At 41.0% G+C, this 26,937-nt stretch overlaps 1 protein-coding gene across 7 annotated transcripts in view; it reads right to left on the bottom strand.

Annotated features, from left to right (window-relative positions):
* The window catches only part of dgkg (diacylglycerol kinase, gamma), an 82,037-nt gene that overhangs the window by 27,620 nt on the left and 27,480 nt on the right, over nucleotides 1–26,937 (bottom strand). For 4 of the 7 annotated variants that reach the window (XM_081713799.1, XM_081713800.1, XM_081713802.1 and 1 more), the window contains 19 exons: nucleotides 23,770–23,846; nucleotides 21,327–21,347; nucleotides 20,659–20,812; nucleotides 19,411–19,473; nucleotides 18,667–18,924; nucleotides 17,388–17,540; nucleotides 16,641–16,690; nucleotides 16,138–16,212; nucleotides 15,583–15,702; nucleotides 15,264–15,381; nucleotides 14,646–14,734; nucleotides 13,192–13,308; nucleotides 12,204–12,302; nucleotides 11,013–11,120; nucleotides 10,818–10,891; nucleotides 9,630–9,704; nucleotides 7,080–7,165; nucleotides 5,542–5,631; nucleotides 3,385–3,545 (listed from right to left, as the gene is read on the bottom strand). In XM_081713799.1, the coding sequence (XP_081569925.1) occupies nucleotides 3,385–3,545; nucleotides 5,542–5,631; nucleotides 7,080–7,165; nucleotides 9,630–9,704; nucleotides 10,818–10,891; nucleotides 11,013–11,120; nucleotides 12,204–12,302; nucleotides 13,192–13,308; nucleotides 14,646–14,734; nucleotides 15,264–15,381; nucleotides 15,583–15,702; nucleotides 16,138–16,212; nucleotides 16,641–16,690; nucleotides 17,388–17,540; nucleotides 18,667–18,924; nucleotides 19,411–19,473; nucleotides 20,659–20,812; nucleotides 21,327–21,347; nucleotides 23,770–23,846 (1,988 nt within the window). The remainder of the gene's footprint in view (nucleotides 1–3,384; nucleotides 3,546–5,541; nucleotides 5,632–7,079; nucleotides 7,166–9,629; nucleotides 9,705–10,817; nucleotides 10,892–11,012; nucleotides 11,121–12,203; nucleotides 12,303–13,191; nucleotides 13,309–14,645; nucleotides 14,735–15,263; nucleotides 15,382–15,582; nucleotides 15,703–16,137; nucleotides 16,213–16,640; nucleotides 16,691–17,387; nucleotides 17,541–18,666; nucleotides 18,925–19,410; nucleotides 19,474–20,658; nucleotides 20,813–21,326; nucleotides 21,348–23,769; nucleotides 23,847–26,937) is intronic. The other 3 variants (XM_081713801.1, XM_027009576.3, XM_027009575.3) reach the window with 3 other exon arrangements.

Here is a 26,937-nt window from a genome sequence, read left to right as displayed (position 1 = left end):
AAGGGAAAGAGCGTGTGTGACACTGGAGACGGAGGCGGTGTGATACCAAGCCAGTGAGAACACAAGGCCAGGGGGCTGTGTCTCCCTCCCAGTGCCACTGCGGGGAGGGCTGCAGGCGACTCAGATAGCTTGCAAGTTTGGTGATGGCAGCAGAGGAGGTTCGATTTCATCTCCCAGGCCTGTGGGGCGCGTGCCCATGCTGTGGCAGCCCATGGCGAGGTGGGTTTTCTGGCTGCAGAAACGGTGCGTTTGTTCTCTCTAATTCCCCAAGACGGATCCTTTCCAGGAGGAAGGAGGAACTGGATCAAGCAGCAAACCCTGCCCAGCAGGAGTGCCACGCTGGCTCAGGTCTGCAGAGAAATGTCTCGGCAAGCCGATTCAAATGAGGGCCAAGCAGAGCTCTTTTAGTAGCTAGACTTGTTTACACGCACTCAGGAGCCACTGTCTCTGCTTCTCTCTTCTCTCTCCTGCCGAGCGCGTTCCTTATCAAAAAGGTGTCATGTTAGCAAAGGTACAGCTAAGGCAGAGATCCGAAAACAAATGAATGTGAAACCTGAATTTAAAAATACACCACAAACAAAAAAACAAGGCAGAGAAATATTGCACTAGGTCTTGCACTAAGTCTGATTATTTCAATATATCGATTTTATAATCATACATTGTAGATACTCTTGGTACATGCTGTGATTGCTTAAAACTTAAAAGTTCAAATAGTCTAAAAGGCCTGAACTTCATCTGCGCTTGGTGCAGACCTTCATCTGCACTTTCTATTTCCTACGTGTTTTGCCCCAGTCTTCACCTAGCGGTTCTTCTATCTCTGCAAATCGGTTATTAGATTAGTCCTTTCAAAATGTAATCTCTTGACTGGCAGCGAACACGAAACAGATGACCCTGAAGCTCAGCGATAGTGGCCTGGTAACCACTAATGCCATGGCAACCCCAGCGGAGGGGTGGCAGGAAAATGTTCCCTTTTGGGGCACCGAGGCACTGCCGCATTGCTAATGATTACATCAGCGTGTGAGTCAGCGCGCCCGTTTGCTCAGGTGTCAGTGGCTCCCGGTGTGGAGCCATCTGTCCTCTCTTCATGGACTCCCAGCATGGTGTCGCGCCGCAGCGCTCGACCCACGCCACTGGCGCCCCCTAGCTTTGAGTGATAACCCCCAAGTCACTCGATATGCAATGCACAGACTGGAAAGCTCAGAGCTCTTAGATATGTTTACATGAAATGAGGGCAAAACTGTTACTGTTAGAAGATGTCTCTGTGCCCATGTGTATCTTTTTAAGGCATGATGTAAATATCAGATATTCTTGGATTGTAAGCAGATATGATATACAAAACAACTATAGGATGTTAATATTCATTCCTGCCAACCAAGCAGATGGGTTGTGGCATAAAATCAGTGATGGGCTGAATACCCACATGCCTTCACGGGGTTATTTAAATCTGTCACATCCAAAACAATTCAGAGACAAAGACTGGTTCATTTTTCCGTTTTTCTCTTTTCTTCTACTGCTTCTTTTTTTCTGCTCGTCTTTGTGAGGACCAGCGCTGGAGCCAAGCCATGCATGAACCCTCCTGGCAGTGCCAGCCTGCCCGCCATCATAAGACTCAGTGTCCCACAGAGCAGCCATTGTCCACACCCATTCAGCACCCCCTCTGCCACCACTGCCCAGCTGCCCACCACATCACCTGCACACGGCATCCTGAAAGGCATGCTTTCTCTCTGCTCCCTCTCCTGCAGTTTGTAAGAAACCTCACCGAATCTGGATTCAGTGTTTCAGAGCGAATATGGGGATGGATTTTCTTTAAGAGTAAAAGGTTTGAAAGGTCTGAAAGGTTCTTTAAGGTTTGAAAATATTCATTTTGTATCTGAAGCACAAACTCAAACTGGTAAGTGCTAATATCCTCTTAGTTTACACTGTCGACAGAGTGCTGGCATTGCTAGTACGCGCCGGTGAGTCTGGTGGATGGAGGGAAACAGAGATGCGGCCTCCGTCAGTGGGCGGGAGAGTCGACTTACATAATAGCGCTGCAGTGTGTCGCATTCCTCTGACTTTTTTTTCCTTTCTCTCTTTTTTTAAAATTCCTTTTTGCACGCTACCTTACCTAATCCTTCCTGTGTCTGCTCTGCCGACTCACAGCCCTACTTCACCCATGTCATGGAGTCTATTTCAGGCCCTTCCCCTATTTTTGGCCACTCTAAATGTGGCCTGGACTACCTGGCACACTTCACAGAAATGAAACAGCATGTAACTGACACACCTGGGATGAGGCAGATCAGAATAGAACCTGGACAGTTTTCCAAAATGGAACACACACTATTTATGGAATGCTGCTCTATAATTGGGCCAGAAATGAATCACTGTTTATACCAGGGGGGAAGGAGATGGCTAACAGAGACCTGATATTGCAACAGAGCGAAAACAGACTTCTTTAGCTTATAGTTTTATTTTTGCTAGAACTGTCTGTGATCCAAAATCAAATGCTTTGACACAGTTTGTTACTATGACACATGGTATCCTAAATACATTTTTAAAAATGCCAGGTTCGGCCATTGAGCTGCGTTTTTGTTAAACCATTACAGAATGCTGAAATCCTTGCTGAAATATTTTAACTCTGTTCAAAAGGAATGGTCGGTTAACATGATAGATGTGAAAGAGTGTGAATCAAAATGAATGGGTTAACATCAATTTTATCTTTTCCCCAAAACAAATGACAGTTGTAACATTTCAGTGAGGAGTACAGTTGCTATGCAACTGAGTGCAGGCTAGTTTTTTTTTTTCCCTTCAATAACCGAGAAAGACTGTAGTGTACATAAAAATGTCATTCAAGATTAGGAAAGTTATAATTCTTCTAATGTAATGATGCTTACCTTAATGTTACATATGATAAGCATCGCATTAAATGGCCATTAGATTTAATGAACATCTAATGATATCTCATAAAGTTAACAACAACAGCCTTTGGGGAAGTATTCAAAAATATTGCAATTCAAGAAAAGTGAATAGGCAGTTATTGTAGTTTAAAAACAAATACCTAAAACTTGTGCAATCAAAATGGTGCTAGTTAAATAAACTTCATAGGCAGGACATATTACAAGATGGTAATAGTTAAAGTACTTAGAAAAGGAAAAAAGGTACTGCTCATCCATGTTCTTGGCCTGGTCGTACGTGCAGCAGCACATGCTGTTTATGTTCTTAAGTTTATCTTTTTAACAAGACATGGCTCCTTATCTCTCTAACCAACTCATTTCACTGATCCATGCTTAGATGACATGCAACTTCATTTTGTGCCAGATTTATGAGACTACACCTGCTCCCTGACTCTGACGTGGTTGAATTTGTAACATTTTAGGGGAAAAAAGAGTTCTTAGCAGTGCTCACCACTCCAATGGAGAAGTAGTTGTTGACTATGCTGTAGGGAACAGGGTCCCCCTTCTCCTCCTTGTCATCTGCGGTGATGTCAATGTTCCAGCGGTCCAGCAGTACCTCAGTGCTGTGTTCAATGTCCCTGAGGAACTTGAGAAGATTTCCGCCCTCGTAGCCTAAAGAACAGAAGAGAGTAACAAGTGAATGCATTGACATTTAAACTTATTCTTACATTCTTATTCTTTCCCCCTCGCTCGCTCGCAGACATGCGCATGCACGCACGTGTATACACACACACACACACACGCAGACACACACACACATACATTCAAAAGCAAGCACACAGAAGTGTTTTATTGGGCAATCCTCTGAGCAAGTACAAGATGAAATGAAAGAAGAAACGGTTGTGACTAAATGCTTCATATTTTGCAGGTTTGAGTAGTGAAATAAAAATTTTGCCCATATGAATTAGCACATGGATAGGTAAACCTAAATCCACAGAATGTCATAAAACAAAGGCGCAACAGAAGAGGTTTGGATGAGTGTTTTTGCGTGTATACACAGAGTGACAAAATAAAGACATACAAAATAAATACTTGGACATTGAAAGGCTTAACTCCATGAGCTGATGTCATTCATATATTGTTTCTACTAAAGTCCTGAGTATGGCTGACTTCAAACCCTTTATTAGTTTGGTGGGGTAGGGCAGAGATGCTGGGTGTGACTCCACCATGGAGGAGGCGCTGTCTCTTAACGAGGACTATCCCACTGTGATCGAAGCAAGGATATTGACACTTTTCTGGCAACCCAGTGTGCCTGAACTCAAGTGTGATCACACCTAGAATCTCATTCTTCCTCTATGAAGACTGCGCAGTCACAAACACATACGCACACACACACACACACACACACACACACACACACACACACACACACACACACACACACACACACACACACACACACACACTAGTCACATAGCACCACTGATATTACAGAGAAAAATCCAAAAATCCACACTAATATTAACCTGAATGATTGTATATAGCTCATTGTCCACCATCCCAATTCCTGCAGATGTCAATTCTTCATCTGAGCTCCATCAGTGAAAGCTGAACTCTGCAGAGTCTGCCTACTCTTCAGTTACGATGTTTCTCCAACTTCTATTCCTTTCTCACTTTTGGATATTTCCATATTTTACTTAACAGTTTTGTAAAAAACTGAGTCGGATGTGTATTTACGTATTACTCTTTGTGTTACTCTTTGGACTGCCAAGCTGCTTTGTGACAATGGCTTTTATAAAGCCATTTTTTATAAAGTGACATATAAATACATTTGACTTTGACTCTTCTCATGGCAGAAATACATTCAGCCAGCACTGTTCATGGCTTGTTTCAAAAAGAATCACACATATGCCTAACCAGTTCACACAACCATGCACACTCACACAAGAAACGCATATAAGTGGAAATCTAATTACTCCAAAACCCTCACAATGTCACAGCAAACTGATACCAATTCACTGATAACAAGCCACTACACATTCATGCATATTGATCCACTACATATCTACTGAAACCTACATTTTTCAGCACATGCACACTCACACGTGCATATTTGCTATAGCTGTGATGATGTCACTCTTGGTGTATTTAAATACATTCAAAAACCTGACTAAACATAAATAGCCTTCGGTAGGAACGCTGCACATGAATTCACGTACATGCGCAGTTGAGTTAACCTTGATAAGAACACTAGGAATCCAGTCGGTGTCATAAGATTGCAATTAGTGATTGCACACATCTTAATCATGGGACATGTGCCTAAAAATCTTTAAAACTACACATTCCTTGATTTTATGAAGGAAATCATTTGAAGTATATATCATTTATATATATCAAGTTTATAGATCATTTGAAGTATAATCCTATTCAACGTAAGCCACCCAGCCACACTAGCTGCTCATTACTAGATCTGAATTCAATGTTGAGATTTGAATATCTGTTTTATAGTATGCGATACTGCATCCCGTGTTTGAGGAGGCTGGTTAAATGGAGTCACTTTCACAACATCTTATGGGAATTGTGAAGTTCAGGTGAAATAATTTGTTTGGGCTTGATGAGATCTTCAGAAGAATTCTGTAAAAATGGCTGAGGACAGGAGCTCCCTCACCTCCACCCCAGCGCAGACACCGTGCAAGGTCATTCCCAGTCCCCAGAGGCAGAATAGCGACAGGGGGATGGCGAGAAAAATTAGCCTTATCTGGAGGAGAAGACACCAATGAGGAGAAGACACAAGTGAGGAGAAAACACACGTGAGGAGAAGACACACATGAGAAGACACACATGAGAAGACACAAGTGAGCAAATGTGAATTGCCGAGCACCACCATAATCTAACAGAAGTTACCTGAGTTTCAAAGTCAGGTATCAGCCAACTCTTTGTACCTAAATATTTTTTGTCCTAAAATACTGGTGAAGTGGAGGGAATTAACAATTAAATCACTTAGACATAGTTTAACCTAATTTTTTAAGAAAATCAACTGAAGGTGTATCTCCAAATATGAAACATAAAATAGAAAAAAGTAAACATTGACCATTAGAAGTCATCCACACACACAATATAAGGTGAAACTGATGTTTACAAATTGTGTACAAAATATAAAGATGATACTAGGGAAGTTGTAGTCCACAAAAACTAATACACAAATGCGGAAAAAGACAGCAGAAAAGTTAGTGTCTCTTTTAATAGTCTAGCAGTGTCTAATTTTCTGAAGAAAGGGAGTTTACTGAGGAGAGTCAGTGTCCCTCTGCTGACAGTCCGTGTGTGACTCGCTGCTGCTGGGTCCATGCTTTTGGTGCTGCTCCACATGGCGGGATTTATTGCCTAACCACGGGGGCTCTTTGACTAATTGTCCTCGGCCAGCAGCAGCCATTTTCTAATGCCTTTCAAAGCTTGTGTGACAGAGGGGCTGTGCAGCTCTAGAGAGACGATGGAGGAACAGGCTGACAGAACTAAAACTGATCTTCCCATCAAATGTCTCGCAGAGAAGCTGCACTTAAAGAAAAGGCAACCTGGCCACTCAAACACAGTCTCCTTTGCCCTGCTCCTCCACTAATGGATGTGCACTGGCTCTTTTTGCGATAAGCGTTCTAATGTACTGTTCCAGGATCAGATCCCCTTCACCAGCCACGTTTCGAGCTATGATGTTAGAAATCCAAACTGATTGGAAATCAGCACTTAAAGGCACTATCTCCCACCACCCACAAAGGCTCCTCTCCAGTGCTTATCCATTATCAGCAGGGCTGTGAGCAGGGACAGGAGCAGTCCATTATCTCTCCACCGTTATCCCCCATTCACTCATATGAAAGAGGTCATGGATGAGTGTACGTGCTTCCTAAACATGATCATTTATTAACAATAGACTTTCAAAGGCCCATTAAAATGTTACCATGATTATATGTGTGCATTGTTTCAAACAGGACCAAAGTTCATCACTATGAAAGGAAATCTTGCAATGGAGGATATTTGTTTTCTAGTTTGCTCAAAGACATCTTAACGTTCAAAGAGCTTTGCTTATTCCAAAGCTAAACAACTCATTTTCACAGTTATATCCAGAAAGGTGTACAGTTTATTTCATTTCGGCATGATGGAAGTAGGATAGAGGTCATACCGTTGTGCAGTTCTTGGGTACCATTTGTCCAAACTCACCAATGCAATCCAGGATCCAGCCCACAGTCCCATCCCCTCCACAGGCCAACACCCGGAAGTCTGGAACGTCGTGGAAGAAGTTGAGCCTGGAGGGCAGAAGAAAAAGGTGCCAAGTCAGGCAAACTGTGGTGTTCGAAGGCCACTTACAAATTTTGCATGCAAGTCTGAACAAATGCACTACATAATACATGGTGTTCCTTGTGTCGAGCAACAGCATCAGTCACTAGGTAGGTTTGGAGAAGAATGACTAGCCTTCATACACAAGTATTTTGCCGAAGTGATGAAACAGGCTGGTGTTGAGATGTGAGAGCCCTTCTTGGATGAGTAGTGGATCTGTTTGTTATGTGGGGTAATGGGGAAAACAGCCCTGGCCTCCTAGTGGTGGCAGACATGCATCGCAGCTTCAGGTCCCCTTCACATTAGGGAGCTGCTACATGTAATACATTAGAAAAACAATCACAAGCTTCTGTAAAGCATTAATAATGTGTAGCCACTCTGTGCAGGCTTGGAGTAATCACCATGTTTTATGCATGCAGGAGTTAAGAGAAGGTGAGGACCTTGATTGCTTTTTGTGTTTTTCAACTAAGCTGAAATGGTTTGTTAGTGTGCTGTTGAAGGTAAGAGTGGAAATTGGGCAGCTATTTTGACAGTGTTACTGGTTCACCACTTTCTTCCCAAACTCAGTCAAGCATGACATCTGACTAGGGTTAGGGTCTCTAAGGAAGGTCTCAGTCTCAGATCCTTTCAGTGACTCAGTGATAATTCTGTATCCTACTACACTTACAGCAAACTTCAGGCAAATCAGTTTAATATTAGTAAATGAAGACAATAAAAGTCATATAAACATAGATATTCATAGATATGTATTCATATCTATGAAATACAGTTTCTTACATAAAAAATAAAATGCATGATGAGGACCATTTTTAATAAAACCTTTAATACTTGTAGAAAACCTTATTAATATATTAACTTAAATCACTTGTGCTATCACTTTAAGGTGGATTAAGTCACGTAAGCAGTCCCAAACATCCCTTTCTCCTGCGCTCTCACTCTGAATGACCACTACAAATGGGCTCAGCTCTGGTCATGACAACAGATGTCCGTGGGTGTGTGGGTTGGTGGCAGGAGAAGAGGGATGGGGTGGGGACTAGGAGAGAATGGGACAGATGCTCTCCTCCTTAATAACGACTCTTTTTGTCCCTTTTTTCCTGAATGAAATGCTCTGCTGCACAACTTAAGATGAGGTAATGTTACAGAATTCGCTAAATTTACTAATTTATTCCATTTCATTTTATTTCTACTCTGCAAAGCACTCAAATATGTGCTACATAAATAAAGCTTATTATTATTATTACTTTTATAATTATTATTAAATAAAATATTTGATGTATGTCTTTGAGTGTGTGTGTGTGTTACTGATATAATACTTTGAGTACCATGGGATCACAAGACCCTGTCACATTAGCCCTTACAACATTCAATTCAAAACACATTTAGTCTCTGTACCAAACACTGTAAGTTCCACAAGAACATCTACGATGCGAAAGAACTTACTGTGGAAGTGACCATAACTACATAACTACATAACCCTCTAGCTCATTTCACAGTGATTCCATTAAACTGGGTGATATCATTTCACATGGTAATCAAGGCCAACACACACTGATCCCATACACACCAAAAATCTGCCAGTGTAGCCAGACTCTCATTCCCTACTCATGTAACTACATACCTTTCATTGTAATTTTAGTGTAGTTACTGAATAACTTATAGTCACTGAATAATTTGCCATATGATTAATAAACAAAACAATAAGTGTATAATCTTAGTAGTCAAATTAATAAAAGCGAAAGAAAACAACTAAAGACGATGTAAGTTTGTCTCTCACTTCTTCATCGGACCTCCCTGATGTGTTTGTTACACCCAGTGATAAATATACATGGGATGGTATTGTGAGGCCATTGGGAATGTGTCCATGTTTAAAAGAACTGCTGTGAGGGGATGGTGCAAATGCCGAGTGAATAGGCGTGACCCTGGGACACAGGGAAGGTGAGAAGCACAGGGGTATACTCCCAGAAGAAGAGGGCAGTGTGATGGAGGGTGAGGGCTGTGTGACAGAGACTGTCACTCAGGAAGGTAAACGTGTTTTGGCTGCTGTGCCAGAGAGCTGGCTCTTTGTGCTGATGGTCAGAGCACATGTATACTGTCTGGAAACCTGGGTTTGAGACTGGGTGTGGTTGCTACCCTCAGCCTTAAAAGCACCAGATCTATAAATGCCCAGAGAGATGTGATGGAAGAGCTGAGGAAGAACAAACTCTGCTGGAGAAGGTCAAGGTGTTCTGAATGGGGACTTCCACACCAAATACTGCATACAATGTGTAGAAAAGCAACATTGTACTGATTTGCTCAGTCCCAACAAATGGTATTAGCCATGTAAAAATGACCTTGCAAGGACATGGGTAGGGAGGATTATAGGGGTCTTCCATGTTTAATTCCTCTGTGTTTTTCACCCTTGACTTGTCCCATTGTGTCCTGCAGTGACATTACCCTGCCATGGGTCCTCCCCGATCCAGGCTGTACACCTGCCTGGGGTTGAGCAGGTACTGGAACTTCCGTAACACCCTAAAGCAGAAACAGACAACTGAGATCTACAGAGATGGACAGGTGTGGTGAACTAAAACTACTTAAACATAAGCACATGTAGAATTGAAAAATCACAGAAGACTCTGACACACGTGTGCATTACACACACAGTGTTTAGACAGCTTTCAATAACCTTGATGAATAGGTACTGCGTGAAATGATAACTGAAAGCTCCACAATGCCCTTCACTTCTAATTCTGTTAGCTACCGTAGCACAGCAGCGGAAACACGACCGGGGAGGGGAGTGAGAGACAGAGAGAGAGAGCGACAGAGAGGGAGAGAGAAGGAGAGAGAGTCTGAAAGTCTGAAACACATCATAGAGAAAGCTTTTAGTCTGGAGTCATTATGGTAGAGAAGGCAGTGATAATTCGAGCACTGCAGAGTCTAGGGTCTTACAATTACTAAGTGAGTTTTCGATGTACTGAACAGGATGAAGCTAGTGGAAAAATACAATGGGCAGAATATATGATGAATCTATGATGACCACTTGGTCTCTTTATTTGCATTGAAGGAACAGTCTTTTTTAGATCTAGGGCAGTTAACGTGTCTTTGTGTGAGCTCAAGTCTAATAATAAGGAATAATCGGGCCATTATTGGTTTTTAAAAGCGCGTTGCTATGGCAACGCTGGTGCTGGATCCCAAACCGTTCCCCTAGCGCAGTGAGGATGTGTAGTGGGTGGCAAGAAGAGCTACAACACCTACATTCATCCCTCTTAAAGAACAGCACTGCCTGCTGTTGGCTTTGATGGGATTTAGAACAGTGCTGACAAGCAAGAACATCCAGGGAGGTTGCTAGACACCTCTGTTCCACTTTTAAAGAGGAAAAATGCTGACTACCAATGAGTGTTTTTTGGGAAAAACAAAAATAACGCCAAAACAATCATATTTCTGGAATAACAGAAAATGTATAGTCTGAGCGCTTCAAAACACACGACATACAGAACAGGTTTATAGAATAATCAGCCTTCTTATTATTACATATAATCTAAAATGCCAGTGATGTGGCCAACCCTTCCCATAGGCAGACTAATAAGGTTAGCATGGGGGACCGTGGCTTGTGAAAGGTAAGAATGAAAAGTTGAAGCCCTCTACCTTTCTCCCTGGCGGCCACCGCTCCTAGGGTTTACCAGCACAAGCAGGGGATGTGTTCCCGGGAGGGGGCTGATCTGAAAATGGAGGTGGAGGAAACAGAAAATGCAGAAACACTTATTAGGACACATTCCACTTACTTAAAGGGGTCCGTTTGAGGCTCGAGAGCTTGTTGCAATTTGTGGTGTGATGCCTGACCTGTAGGGCTTGGCCATCCCCAGTGAACCTGAAGCACTGGCTGGAATCGTCGGGGCTGGTGCTGGGCGATGACTCGCCTTCTCCTCGCTTCACTGCTGAGTGACGGTCCTGCCCGGGACAAGAAACAGGGTTATGGATAGAGAAGGCCAAGCTGTATCTGTGACGGTGAGTGTGATCTAGATGCTATCCACAGACCACAGGGCAACCATTTTAACATTTACATTTTCAACATTTGGCGAACATTCGTATCCAAAGCGACTTACATATAATGCATGTAACTATGTGTCAGTATGTGTGTTCCCTGGGAGTGGAACCTTGCTCTAGCTGAGGTATAGGGGTAATAAAAAATACTGGATGGAAAAATATATTTCATAAATAAAGAAGAATGAAAAAAAATCAACCTATTCATATAGGCTACTTTACATATTCTTGGAATGGACACATATAGAACACATTTCTAATGGAACCAATCAGAACTCATTAGTATGGCTACAGGGACTCACTGCTGTGTATGTGCCCTCATGCCCCTTCTGGTAATAATTTAAAGGGTTCTGTAATGTAAGTGTATTAGCAAAATGACAGGAAATCTGACCAATGAAATTTATGACCCTGGCCCTTCTCAGTGTTTTGAAGAAAGTGCTAGTTTTGAACAACTTTGGACTTTGAATGTGAGACAGACATTGGGTAGTAGCTAAATTAAATGCCATTTTCAAGGTTATACCAATGAAAATCTCACAATAATCCAGTGAAGTTGGCCAACTCCATTTATGTGTTTTCCAGAAAGGAAAAACCTATGAAGCTGTGCAGTTTCTATAAGACAAACTAAGACAGGCATGCCTGAAGCACACATGTCATTTCTGTATTCTGAGAACTGCTGGGATGTATTTTGGAATTCAAACAATAATTTGAGGTTGTGTGTAATTGTATTTATTTATTTATGGTGGGGGTGGGGTATGCAGAAAGTGTACCTGCATCATGCACTGGCACACTGTTGCTTGATTCCTTTCAGCTAGTTGGGTGGGTGGGACCAACACTACACTTTGTACTGCCATGGGCCTAAGAAAGCACTGCTGCCTTCACACACACACACACACACACACACACACACACACACACACACACACACACACACACACACATACACACACATACACACACACACACACACACACAAAAGGCTACTGAACTGACCAGTACGACGGGGCAGATGTATGAAGGCAGGAGGGTATGGTCCTTCAGAGCTCCACCATCACACTCAGGCTTCACATTTGAAGCACACTTATTATGGAGCTGTAGATGAAGACAAAGAGCAGCAGTGAAGAGACAGAAACTCACCAGTGGTCTGGGCTAATAAAGTCTAGCACAGCCTGGTTTAACACATCCTACCAGTCTTGGATAACATAGCCTACCACAGCCTGAGCTAACATAGCCTGCATGCCCGTTATCCTGTGTACCATCTGACCATAAGTGAGACCACCACTAGTAAGCGGAACTCAGGCCAAATTTGAAGTTCAGTATTTGAATCAGAATAGTGTGTGCCAAACAGGAGAAGATGAAGTTTTTTTTTATTTACAAAATGAAACTTTTAATGAACGGGAGACTATGTACAGCTCTGACAAAGATATCTGATATCCCATTAGTCAGTACAAAATATTAGTCAGAACAAAGGAGAATAGATTTACGCAAAGAATGTGTGTTCCGATCCTCACCACTTACTAAGCAAGACAATACAACATAGAGGGAACAATGCCACCAAGTGGAAGAAGTACATATTACAACAGTTTGTTCATAATTGAATGGAAGTCATTCAACAAAATAGGGCTTGAAATTAGTCTACATAGTTTCATAATGTTTCAAGATGTTCTTACAGCTTTACTAACATAACTAAATCTTCACAAATATATCTCTTCCACCTTACAGCAAAGGATAAAAAGAATAGTTATCTTTAACTATTGTTAAAGAATATAAAAGAATAGTTAAAAGAGTAGTTATTTTGCTACTTATACATATAATCAACATAATAATTGAGCTTACTGCACAGATCATTTTCCTAGGTCTATAATGACTGTACAGAATGTTTATTTGCACAATATACAAGTAATATAGACCAAAACATCTAGGTAAATATCTACATTTAAATATCTACATTTATGTGGCCACTAGTGGGAAATATACTCACTGTAATTTGACACCAAACACAATGAAGGCCAGTAAGACCCTGGTAGCACTTTATACTGCGGTGACATCGATCACACTTGGTTGGTGAGTTGCCCTCCATCCATACATGCTGCATAGCCTGAACAGAAGAAATAATCTAATCTATAACATAATATGATGTAAGATAAATAGTCCCCATAAACAAAAATAAAAAATGAATCAGTCACATGGCTTGAGATGCATTTATACAGAACAATATACACAAACAAAATATATATTATGCATATATATATATATATAAAAATATAGACAAAACAAATATATACAAAAGATATGAATAGTATATACATACTTAAACACAAATGATTTATTCATCCAATAGGCTACTATTCATTCTCAGTTGTTCTCTAAAAATTACATCCGATTTTTTGCATGTATTGTGTTTTTATTAAATTCACAAAAAAAGTATATTTACACTTTCTGTTGACCTCTGAATTCACTATTAAATTAAGATATAACATTCCATTCGGTGAAGAAAAGAGTCTGTACTGCAAACTGCCTTAACATTCTCACAAATGCTGAATACCTTTGTTAAATGGACTGAGTGAGAGTTTCAGCTTTAATGATCTGAATTCTTTCTAGTTAGTTGGTTCAATAGTTCTGGAAGCTGAACATGAACACAAAAGATGGGTCTTTACTAAGATAAACTATCCATTCATCCTGATAGCTATTGCAAAAATGGATTTTATAAAGAAAAAATATCTCAGGGACTACCTGAGATAGCTTCACCATTATGCATTTTCTGTCATTATATAAGGCCTCGAAAGGCCAAGTGTGATGGATGATTCCAGAAGGCTTTAATTGAATAGTTATCTTCAGAGGCTAATGACATAAGCAGTGTGCATGAGCTTTCTTATCCCACTTATCCCTCTGTCCTTTGGTCACTGCATAGGATGTTCTCAGGATGTTCTCGTAACTCCCCAACACATTTATGGAACACTGTTCTGTAGTTAGATACGGTGTTTTGACCTGAGATGTCAACTTGAGTATAAATTAAGATCCCACTTAAAACTAAAGACAAAAGAGAAGCCCGGAGTGGACTGCTGCTTATAAACTCTCTGAAGCAGAGGTTCGTCATGAATGCCATATTTCCAGAACTACTGTGCTGCCTTCACATGGAAATGTTATAATGTGCCAAGTCTTCAATTTAATAAGAAAGGTTATAATGTATACACTTTGAAAAGAAATGCTTAACTTAGCAATACTTAAATAAAAATAAAGTTTTTTATGCTTGTGATATTTTCCTCTTAGAGCTTAGAGGTAGAATTGATTATCCAGACAACCTTTACCAAACACAACAAGGCTTTCCAGTAGTTTCCGAAGTGTTGTATCCACTTTTACAACATGAAATATGGACTGAAATGCTGGTGCCCTAAGAGACCAGTGCTGGAGTGTTTAGCACAGCTGGAAACTCACATTGGTGTGTCTGCGGGACTTAGCATAGGTGCTGATGCAGGCGGCGATGTCTTTGGACACACAGCGCTCATGGACTGTGTATTTGCATACTACAGATAAAAGGAAGAAAGGTGAGAGAGCATTACAAGTCTCTGTTGTAGTCTGGAGAAGATGTCAGGATGAAGAGGCCAGGTATGGGTCACTAGGCACTGACTGGGTATGAGTCACTAGGCACTGACTAGGGTATGGGTCATTAAGCCCTAATGGGTATGGGACAATGGGCACTGACTGGGTATAGGTTACTTGGCACTGACTAGGGTACGGGTCACTAGGCACTGACTGGGTATGGGTCACTAGGCACTGACTGGGTATGGGTCACTAGGCACTCACTGGGGACATTAGTAACCCATACCCACTCAGTGCCTAGGGTTACTACTACATTCTTTTTTATTTAAAACAGTCGTTATAGTAAAATTCATTACATTACAGATGTATATATCTGGAGTTTATATATAGAAATCACACAGCCATGTGCTTGAACTGCTTGTTAACTGGTGTTTACCACTGCAGGGCCTTCTGGAGAGGCCTTCACTCACATGGTGTCACCATGGTGCACTGGCACCGAGAAGAGATTCTTACGTGAGCAGCAGAGACCTTGCTTCCGCACTCCTAGCAGCATCATTTGACAGTAGTTACAGTATGCTGGCTTGTTGAAGTGTTTCAGTCTCCACACATGCTGCCCATCTTCCTGCATGTTCTGAGAGCAGATGTTTGGAAATGAACGCACGTGAAGAGAGAAAAAGAGAAAATGTCAACACCAGTCACCTTTGCACAGGCTCCAGCAGCTACTGCACAGACACCAGGGCAGTCTACACACAAACACATACGCAGACACTCTCAAACACACACACACACACACACACACACACACAAAGCACATATGCGTGCTCTGACGTACCGTCTCCATGCCCAGTAGCACCAACAACGGTATGGTGGTCATCCCACCTCGGATCCACTCCTCCAGTGTCACTGTCCCGTCCCGGTCATAGTCGATCTCCTCCATCATCTCCTTCAGGATCTGTGGCACAAGCAACCACAGTTATGTACACTAGGACACATATCACAAAAGCATGGAAGGATATTCCAAAACATGTATTCTTGCCTCAGGTGTGATGTGACTGTACCATTCAGGGCAGTGATAGCTCATTGGTCAAGGTACTTGACTTGTAATTAGAAGGTTGCTGGTTCAAGCCCCACCACTGCTAAGTTCCCCTGCCCCATTGGGCCCCTGAGCAAGGCCCTTAACCCTCAAATTGTAATCATAATTAAGTAAGCTGTTTTGGAAAAAAGTGTAAGCTAAATGCTTTAAATGTAATGTTGGCACTGTGCTAATTATCATATGGAGCTTGAGTAATCAACAGAGGTTTAATGACCAAACAATCCCAGTTTTCTTTACTCCATAAAATTGGGACCCTCTGGATTGACACGTTCTTCCCCTCCCCAGGCATCTTACCGGTCGCAGTTCAGTGGAGTCCCATTCCAGGTACTCTGCCACATGTACCATCTGATTAATGATCCGGTCAAGTTCCTGAGGGGACAGTCACTCTAGGATTATACACTGTAGCAAAAACACAGAGCTAATAAAAAATATTAGTTGTAGATTGTGCATGCTGTATTCTATCTGTGCATGGCCTTGGTGTTCTGTGTAAGACTCTCTCTCACATTAATTAAAAAAACTATTCAAAACAAACGCATTGTCATCAAGCGATTCTGAGTCACTGCTGTCGAACTGTGCCATGACGTAAGACAGGGGTAAGGACCGGGCTCTGCGGACATTGCATAATCCATGAGTGACTGCAGTGGCGGCAGTATAGCTGCTCGAGAGAGTAGCACACAGAACAAACACATCCACTTTTACAAGGGGTGGATGTGTCAGAGAAAGGCTTAGACCACCATTAGTGCAGCCTCCAATAGCGTGCTCTTCTCCAGCCTGGCAAAGACGTGCAGCTGACTTACCGAACTGTCCAGGAGGCCATTTCCGTCTGTGTCGTAGAGCCGGAACATGACTGTAGGGCGAGAGAAGAGAGAGAAGCAGGAGATGAGAGAGCCCAACTTTTAAATGTGTAACTCAGCAACACCACCTGGCCACCTGCAGGACACGGTTCAACTCCAATGCAACCAAACCACTGCGAGAATAGATCTGGGCGGATATAACGATGGCATGCTAAAGAAGGAAGCTGAGCATTAAGGGATTAAGCCTGCAGGGTGCTAGATGAGAACAGGAGTCAGGTTAAACCTGAATGGATGGGAGCAGAGTTTGAGAACCTTTTGCTGGTCTCCCTCTCTCAGTTAGAATACAGAGCCATAGATCCACATACTATAGTGGATGTTGATCAGAATCATTAACAGTGGCTCAGTTTAAGAGTGGGTGAAATATAGACAAGGGATGAAGGAACACAACATGCACATGCACCCACAAACACTAATTCAGATTTGTTTCATTTTGTATATGATGTATTCTCATACTCTACACATTGGCTCTATGACCCTGGACTGTCCTACTGATTACGATTCTGAATTTCCCCTTAATAAATCTTGCTCTTCACCGAATAGGCGTTTGCCTCCCAACCGCTCATCGTTACAGGCAGCTTCACATATTGTAACATTCAGAAACACACTTGGCTTGAATGCTTCTCTCTCCCTGGTGAACAGGCTGTGGTTTGAATCACAGATTCACAGCCCTGCACAAATTCCCACACTCACACTCTAGCTTGTCCTCTGGGGTCCCTCGCTCCAGCAGAGACAGGTAACACACAATGTCCTTCAGGTAGACCACCTGTGGCGAGGGTAGAGGAGAGCTCTTCTGAGGGGATGGACTTCTCTTTAAAGCCACTCCCTTGTCTGATCGACTTTGCTCTGAGAATAACAATGACTGAGTGTCAGTTAGCAATATGAGGAGACTTCTTCATGAGTTTAAAGTTCCAAATCATCAATGTAGCAGCTTTACTCAGGAATAATCATTGAAATGTTTGGACAGTGAATGTGTGTTTTTCATAATCCTAAAAATATTTTGATCTAAGGACTTGCATTATGTTTCTAAAACAGATTTAAATTGTGAAGGCTGATCCATATTTAATTGGATGTATTTCCATAACAGAAATGTACAATTTAAACAAGACAACTATATATTCCTAGTCAGAATAGTGTTGTCATGTTTTCAACAAGCCAAAACTGGACACTCCTATTCCATTAAATTCACCACTAATGTGTTTTCCACCTGTAGTTTGTATTTGACTTTGCCTGCCAACTTTTAATTGGCCTAAAATTGGCAATAGGAAAATTAGTGAGGAGTGACAAATAAATTGACAAATGTGATTGTATTACTTGTTCAACCTCCTACATTTCAGGAGAACATTACAAAAAAATGGAGAAACAATAGTCAAAACTACAGCCTATAATCCAGACTGTCAGGGTGAAAACTGCATGAGTAGCAACCCTACCTCAGAACCATTAACACTCCAACATTACTCTCACATGCACATATCAACAATGGGATTCAGTCAGTAAGAGAGCAAAAATGCCTCTTTTAGGGAAGGCACAGGGGTAGCTGTTTTGTAGAATGGAAAATATAATAATCATCATCATCATATTCTTTATTTAAACTTGGAATTGCATTGGGAGGAACCCTTGTTTTAAGTGTATCTGAGAGCCACATGGAAAAAAAAAACATAAAACAAGTAACAAGATGCATTTGTAAAACAAAAAATAACAATAGAACAATAAAATATGAAGGTATTAAACCAATAAAACAAAATTTAAAAAACTGTTTATTTGTGTTCTGTTTTTGGCCTCTGCATAGTTCCTTAAACTATTTAATAGTTTTGTAATCACTGTGATTCTAAAATGTTTAAAACAGTAAAAATTGAGAAAGATTAGGCATGTCCAATCTTTGGATGTGCATTCAGTCATACATCAATAAAAAAATCAGAGTGATGATTGTCTGTATGAATACGTGTGTGTGTCCTCCCTTCAGGACTCTGACCTGGGGAATGGTGAGGGGAGTTGGGGGATTTGGCTGCCACCAGGGCATTACTGCTGCTGCCGCTGGCAACCAGAGGCTTGGTCTGGGCACAGGGAGAGTGAAGAGGGGCCCCTGGCATGTGACCGTCCGTGCCTGAGCGCTGTGAGGAGGAGCGGGAAGAACAGGGCGAGGTGGTAGCACTGGAACTGGGAGCCCCCACAGCGGAGTGTTCTGGAGTGTGCCTGCCCATAGCAGTCAGGATACTTCTCCCATTCATCCCTGAGAGAAAGCAAGGAGGAGAGAGAATGGAAGAGAGGAAAGAGATCAGAGTCAGGAGAGGAGTAATTGAGAAGAGCCAAGAACAGTTGCGAACGGTTTAGGGAGGGAGGACGTTCCCTGTGGCTGAGGGAATCCTGCAGGGAAGGACAGTGAAAGAGGACTGTGAGGTGGTTTTGGTAGTGCACAGGTAAACGGTGGAGACAGCTGAAGCTCCCACAACATCACAGCAATGGTCACACACAAATATAAACCCTTGTGCTATACTAACAGGCAGGTTCAGGGGATTTATAAGTGCAAGTTCAATCACAGTGTCACAAACTCCTTATAGAATATAAAAACATTTTTTTCTTCCACACAAATATTCAGCATGTGCTGCAAACACAGTAAGGCAACAGGCTGACAGCAGGTGGAGGGACATGACGTCTTTGGGTGGAGAACAGCTGTGCGGCTGTGTCTCTTGGTGCTGATGTCACACTGCGATGGTACCTGTTATAGGCGCGCAGGCCACTTCTGTCTGTATAGAGATGCCTGCATCAATGGACTTGGGTTCTGCAGACAGCGGTCGGGGGCCAAAGAGCAGTAAAGAACAACACAGGAGAAGAGCAGGGTGGGGCAGGTGGTGAAAGCAGAGGAAAGACAGAGAATATCACAAGGGCTGTATGCCAGTTAAATAGTCAGGAAATAAATCCCACATCTTAGCTTTGCATATGGTACAGACACTCTAAGGGATGGAAATGTGTGTAACACAAGAGCAACTCCTCATGTGTTGTTAGCTTGGAGGGGCTATCTGGTTATAGTGTATGTCTAAATAAGCAGAATACTACATAGTATATTTGTTTAGAGGTTTCTTTATTCTCTCAGCAGTACCGGACTGCAGTTTGTAATGTAAGTCATAAGAATACTGTTTTGTAAAGCCTAAATATGTTCATTTCAGTACTCAATTTGTGTTGTGTGGTTATGTATTACTGTATTGTTATTTGCTTTATTTATGTGATCAAGAGTAATATGGTCAATATTAAAAAATAAAGTAAAATATGTTCTAGATATCATTCACCCTACAGTGAATATACCCTGCTGAAATATTTACCCAGCACTTGATGGTCTAATGGGATAGTTCTGGCACTAGATGGCACTATAGACCATCACTGTGTAGCGGGCCAATTCAATCTCCACTTAATGAGCCAAAGCTATGGGGAAGGGCAGAGCTATGAATCCAGAGCCAGTGCCTCCCTTTCCCACCAGGGGGGCTTTTGGACTGAAATCCTACAGCATCTTTCAACATAGAAAGGGGAGAGATCCATCCATCTGGCCCATTTTATTTCCTCATCCACTTTAAAATGGGAGCTAGTGGGTTTCACGGTGAACTGGAGGAGGTGGTGCCAGAAGGCAGGACACGACTCCCAACAGGGGCAGACAGTCTGGCCTGGGGTGCCCAGACACAACCCACTTAATTATTTTGATCATGAAGAGAGGGTACAGTCTGTGGGCATGCGTACATGTCTCCCTGTCTGACCCTTGGTCAAATAAGCAAAGTTTCAAGCTAAAGTCGTATCCAAAACAAGAATTATTATTTTTTTTAATCTTCCATTTACATTTGCAGCTGTTGACTTCATAGGCCCAAAGACATTAAGCAGACACAAGACTGAAAATAAAGCCAAGTGTATTTTTGGAGATGCCCAATGCCCTCCTTTTCAGTGTGAGAGGTGTGAAGTGTTTGGAGAGACGTTTATTTACCAAGCAGTGACGGCATTGTGTGGGGGATGCTGGGGGAGCCACCTCCCCCTGTCTTGCTCTTGAATGAGGTAAAGAGGTGTTGGCAAAGCTCTTCTGGGATTTCATTCTCCAGATAGGTGGCCATGAAGAGCTGGAAGCCCCCATAGTCAATAGGCTACAAGGACAAACATGAGAGAGCTATATAAGATTGAGTGGGGTTCAGAAAAGCCAGATAGAGCCAGAAGAGCCAGACAGACCTTCTCTGGACACATGTAATGGTTACCCTAGCAAATATCCACTTGTCTGTAATTAAAACAGTTAGAGTGTAACTCAGAATGTTACAAAATTATTGGCATTATTTGGCTGGCACTGTGGCACAACCCACATGCCCTTTTCTGTTCAGAAACAGGGCATGAAACAATATATAAAAAAAGTAAACAAACTGATTATTGAAAAAATAAGGTTATAAAAGCATAAAGCAAAAGTAAGTTGCAATCCCCGATGTATTGGAAAGGCACACAAATGCATGGAAAAGACAGGAAAAAAAACACTGGCTGTGACCTTTGAACTTTAGGAGACAGTATGACCTGAGTGAGACTCATTGATTAGACAGGAATGGGAGTGTGGAACAGGTACATCATGTAAACTGAACCACAGAGCATGCAGAAACCCAGAGGACATTGGCTTACTTGGTTGAGAACATCTTGCTTCTGTTTAGCAGAAGGATGGGGAGAAGGTAGACGGAGAGAGGGGATTAATGTCTAGTGGTTGGAGGTGCGCTGGGGAGGTTTGTGTGTGCTGTGCTGCTGACCTGCTCTTCATGCTGTTCTACAGTAGAATGACTGGTGCTCCGAAGCATCATTTAGCTTTTAAAGTCAGGTGAAGCAAACACTTATTCTAACATGTTTTATACTCATTATTTTCATTTTTCTATAACCAGCATCTTTTTTTTCCCATTAGGAAGACAAATGAACTGTTTACATGTTCCTGACTGGATATTCGCTGCTTTTTTCAGGGTTGATTTGCTTCATCACGCAAGAATTTAGGAGGGAACAATGAAAAAAATAAAACCTGAGCAGTAATAAAAGCTGCTCACTGAGTCATGCTGAGGCCACTCGACCAAGTGTTCCATTGCTGACAGAGCCTTCTGGGACATGGCCATTGTGTGGTTAAAATTAAAACACGCGTAAAAGCCACAAAGTTAATCAGGGAAGTGTGGATAAATATGCCAGATGACCAGGGGCAAAGCAGCTACAGAGAGAAGCTGCAAACTCACATGTCCTGGCCTCTTTGGAAGAGTATTAGGTGTCACCTTAGTGAGAGTGACCTGGACAGGCTGCGAATGCATGGAACACCATAGAGAAAGTGTCTGCCAGCAAGACAGTGAGTATGTGGAATTGCACTAAGCAAGGGTGCATGATATGAACTGAACAAGGCTTCATTAGAGACAACTTTTTTTTTGTAGTGTTAAAGTCCCATCTATTGCTATGCAAGTCCTATTGCTATGCAAGTCATGTTAGTCCTTCTCTGGCTATCCACCAATTTTATTAACAATCTGATTTTTTTCAATAGTGAACAAGCTGAATATATTTTGGATGGCAGACCACTCTCAACAGAATAGAGACACTGGCACATGAAAAAAGCCTCACCACACCATTGCTGTATCTGGCAAACACCCATAACCCTACCATTATCAAGCAGTAATTCTATATTTGGGTTCACAACCCATATAATATTTTGTCACCAGTGGTTCTGTGGTCCTAATCTGTCATAAATAGCGGCCAGGGTGGCTGATGAATTGTGCATAGCAACAGATGGGTTATAGTAGTAATTGTAAATTTATAAAATGCACTTATGAGGGAGCTGTACCTAATAAAGTAGCAAGTGTTGATTAGTCTGGCTCTAATAAAGTGGCTGGTGTCAGTTTTTACACAACCTCTAGTGTCATATTAAAACACATCACTGGGTATGGCAAGATTTTATCACAAACCACATAAACATTTAGAATTTCCACAATGCTCACAGATTAGTCACCATGGACACAATATCATACTTTAAAGCAGGAAATTCTTAACATTGATGAATCAAGCATACTGCAAAATCCAGTGCAGTTTTTACATGTTTTTGTGATCATACAGCAAAAGTGAATGCTAACAGTACAGTAATGTGCAAGAGCAGTCTTAGAGCTGTGTCAGATCTGCCTCTTGACTTGGGTAAGTAATTTGTTTAGAGAGAAGAACAATAAAATGATGGTGGCAACAACAGGAACTTCCTGTTTATGGTGCATCAGTGTGAAACTCCACAATCCTATAAGGATAACGACGAATTAATGTTTACTTAAATGGAAAATAGCTTTGAGAATCTCATGCCATGTATATATTATAAGCTCTAAACCAACAAGACACACTGAAAAAACTTTTTATATGACACTCACAAAACACAACAAGCAGTAAATAAAAACACACAGCACTGTAGCAAAAGCACTCTTCCTTTATGATGTTTTAAAAAGCCTTTATTCCAAAGACATATCCAGTGCTCCACCAGGGCATAGATGCTCATTTTACTAAAATGGTGCTGTATCTGTTACCTTCTCATGGCTGTAGCTGTGATGGAAACCCCTGGACCTGTAATTTACAGCCTACATTGCATCAAGGCTCATTCATCATCGAGATGCACAGCTGTGTCACCATTAGCAGGCAGTACCCTGCCACTGATGGCATGCTACCACCATTATGAACCATTTTTATAATGATTCACAGGTGGCTACATCTTCCTGTGGCGAGGGCAGCGTTCCAGCTCTGCCCATGCCTGCAGGCTTGCTGCCTGTACCAGGGATGATTCCATATTGACCCAACTGAGGCTCTGGGTCACAACCAGTGGCGCCAAACCCAGACGAGCTTGTTATTTATGTTCAGGTGGAAGAAAGCATAGAAATCCTACAATGACACTCCATTAAGCAAATTATAAATATTTCTGACTTTTGTTTAGGAGGTAATACTCTGCACAGGGTTTGAAACTGAGGCACTTCAGCCTCATGGCAATGGATGAATCAATGTTTTGGGGGTGTGAATGATTTTCTCTTACATCACATCATCTCATAGCCCCTCCAAAAGCTCTGCTTAGGAGACATACCTGCTCTGGGTTATACTTGGAGAGAACGCCATTTCCATGAAACTCCTCCAACACATCTTTAAGCTTCTTAGAGGAATCTGCATATGAAAAAATGAGGTTATGTCAGATACTATGTCACCACAGCATTTTTAGATAATACTTAAAAGTGTTTATGTCAGTATCAGGCAGTTGGAAATGCTCATAAGACTGATACTATATGTTGAAATGGATGGCTTGCTGTTGTGAAACCTTTCTGTTATAAATGTCAAATGATAACCAGTATTCATTCAATAATTGATGCATGTCTTAATTTTCAATAAAATGTTTAATAAAAAAATACAGATTCAAAATTTCTAAAGATTATAATGTCAATAAATAAAGAATCTATAAATGTATAGAGTTTAAATCAATAATTTGTATAAATTCTGTAAATCATTTGTATAAATGCTTGCATTTTCCTGATGAACACTGGAAAACATATACTATAAGGCCACTCTCTGTATATCATTCTGTAAAACTATCTATTTTTAAAGTATTATAATCATAATTATAATGACATCCAGGTGCTTTTTAAGCTGTATTTGCTACAGAAAGCACTGCGTGTAGAATGCCAGCTGACTAAAGAGCACATTTAAGCAGAAATAATGGAGAAGATGGCACCAGAGCATGCTGGCATGAGCAGAACAAGAGTGAGTTTGTAGAATACTGACTCATCCAGACTGTCTGTGGCTTCTGCCACAATAGTAAAATCTTTTTTTCATAGGCTGATACTAATCTCACCTCAGATTTGATGAGGGTGATCCCCGTGTCTCCCACTGAGCACACATCTAACACAATGTGATTCAATAGCTTATAGCATCTTACTCCTCAGCAAATATGATAGATAGATAGATAGCTAGATAGATAGCTAGATAGATAGCTAGATAGATAGATAGATAGATAGATAGATAGATAGATAGATAGATAGATAGATAGATAGATAGATAGATAGAAAGATAGATAGATAGATAGATAGATAGATAGATAGATAGATAGATAGATAGATAGATAGATAGATAGATAGATAGATAGATCTTTTATTTATCTCTTAAACTGAAGGCTTATAATGTCTTTGTTAATCTTAATGCATATTATACATTAAGTATATAGCATTCAGCTAAGGAGTATTCCCCTTTCAAAGCAAGGAATCCTGATCAGTCAAAAATGAGGCACTTTGTACTAAATATAAACTTAAGAATGAAAAACTTCGCCTGCTCTCTAACCAAAAAAATGAGTCATCCTTTCTCAGGTAGCACCTTTGACAAAGTGCACTGGTAGTTACTGAGGTAGGAAAGAATGACCTCACACAGGGTCAGATTTATGAGCTTTCTCTTCAGTATTGTTTCTGTGTAAATGTCCATTTTTCCTTTGAAATAACAGATGTCAGATAGGAGGAACAAATAGAAGGACTAAGGGCTACCAGGGGGTGACTGACAAACATCCCATTAACAGAGATTTATAAATGTTTAAGAGAGTCAATTCTAAGTTGGAGTTTCAGACATGAAACACACACACACAAAACCTAAAAAAAGAATCATGAACTCCTTTGCATTTGGGACAATCAGAAGATAGATAATGAGGCAACGCTCAAAGCAAAACAGAAACAAATATCTGCAGCCTGGTTTAATGGTCAGTAAACAGTTTCCTAGCACTGCGGCTCTGAGCATTTGTGACAGTGTACGTTAATGCTGTGAATGAGAGTGACTCTCCAGAGACCTGACAAATACAGTTTACTGTTTATTAACTTCACTCGATGAAGCAGTCTTTACACTTGCACACACAAAGTACATATATACTAACCTGTCAGAGACCTTTGAGCTTTATAATGAAATAGAGCAAAGCTGATAGAAACGGTCTTTGAATTATTTGAGTTATTTGCTTTGTAATTTACTGATGACTGCTGAGTCATTCTCAGGAACAATAGGGTGTCTAACTATAAAAGAATAACACAATTAGTTACTTCACTAAAGGTGTATTAATTAGTGTATTAATTTATCTACGGCCACTTGACACAAATACAAAAGGCAGAACATTACCTAAACATTTATTTCCTTAAAATAAGGGACAGCACACATCATTTTAGCCCAATATAATCGTGTGCTATTAAATCTGAATATTTGTTTCAGGCTAATACAGAATACTGGGAGTTTAGCTAACAATGCTTCTATAAAAGCACTTATGTTATTTCAACCATTGTTTCTACAGGGAAAAAAAATCTGTTAATTTAGTAAAGGGAAAATTTGAATGAGCAAGATTTTCTGGATAAATATTTGTAATGATATTTTATAGACTGCTTTACATAGTCAAAGATTCTATTCACCACAAGTGGTCAAAGAGGTCATCACTGAAAAAGCACCTTTCAGATTTATGAGGATTATGTTTTATAAGAACAAAAAGTAAGGACTGATTAACTACATACAAAGAATTCTAGCATGTGTAAAGTTGCTGTCTGTATTATGGAATCAGGTGGGCTTTCAAATGGCACGTGGAGTCTGAACGAAAGTTCCTTTCTCTTTGAATGAGCTTGTGATTGTGACTGCAGACCAGATGACGCATATTCCCCAGTACACACACACACAAATCCAAATGGTCACAGAGGTACACAACAGATGACTCAGGTGTAATGGAAAAAGAAAGATTTACTTGGGCTTTCATATTTCTGAATCTAAATTAAAACTTTTACAAAGGTGCTCTGTAAATGTGTGGACAGCAATGCATTTAGTCTTATATGATTAGAGACATTACCAATGTATACAGCTCTTGAACTAAGAGAATCACTTTTTTTTTTTTCTTCTAGGGCTTAATACTGTTATTTATAATACAAGTCAAATATTTTTTTGCTGTGGGGCTGTGTATTTCCTACATTGTCCTCTTATGTATGCACATGGTGTTTGTAGCACACAAAAATGTTTTAGGATTTTAATACATTTGGGAAGATCTGTGCCATCTAGTTGAAAACCTGCTTTGAAAACAAGGAAGAAGCACAACATAAGAAGCAGAATTTAGGCCAATCAACATCCACAGCTTATTTCCTTATATATGTCATATCCCCCCCAAGTAATTCCTGCTCACACTACTTATATAATGTGTTAGGCTGTGTGGTGTGAACAGTGTCCACTCCCCAAAGTTGAAATGAAATTAGACTTACGC

This window comes from Electrophorus electricus, chromosome 4 (genome assembly GCF_041902795.1).
Source record: "Electrophorus electricus isolate QZ-2024a chromosome 4, ASM4190279v1, whole genome shotgun sequence".
NCBI lineage: Eukaryota > Metazoa > Chordata > Actinopteri > Gymnotiformes > Gymnotidae > Electrophorus > Electrophorus electricus.
The sequence above is the reverse complement of the archived record's forward strand: the minus strand, read 5'-3'. Positions and strand labels throughout refer to the sequence as shown.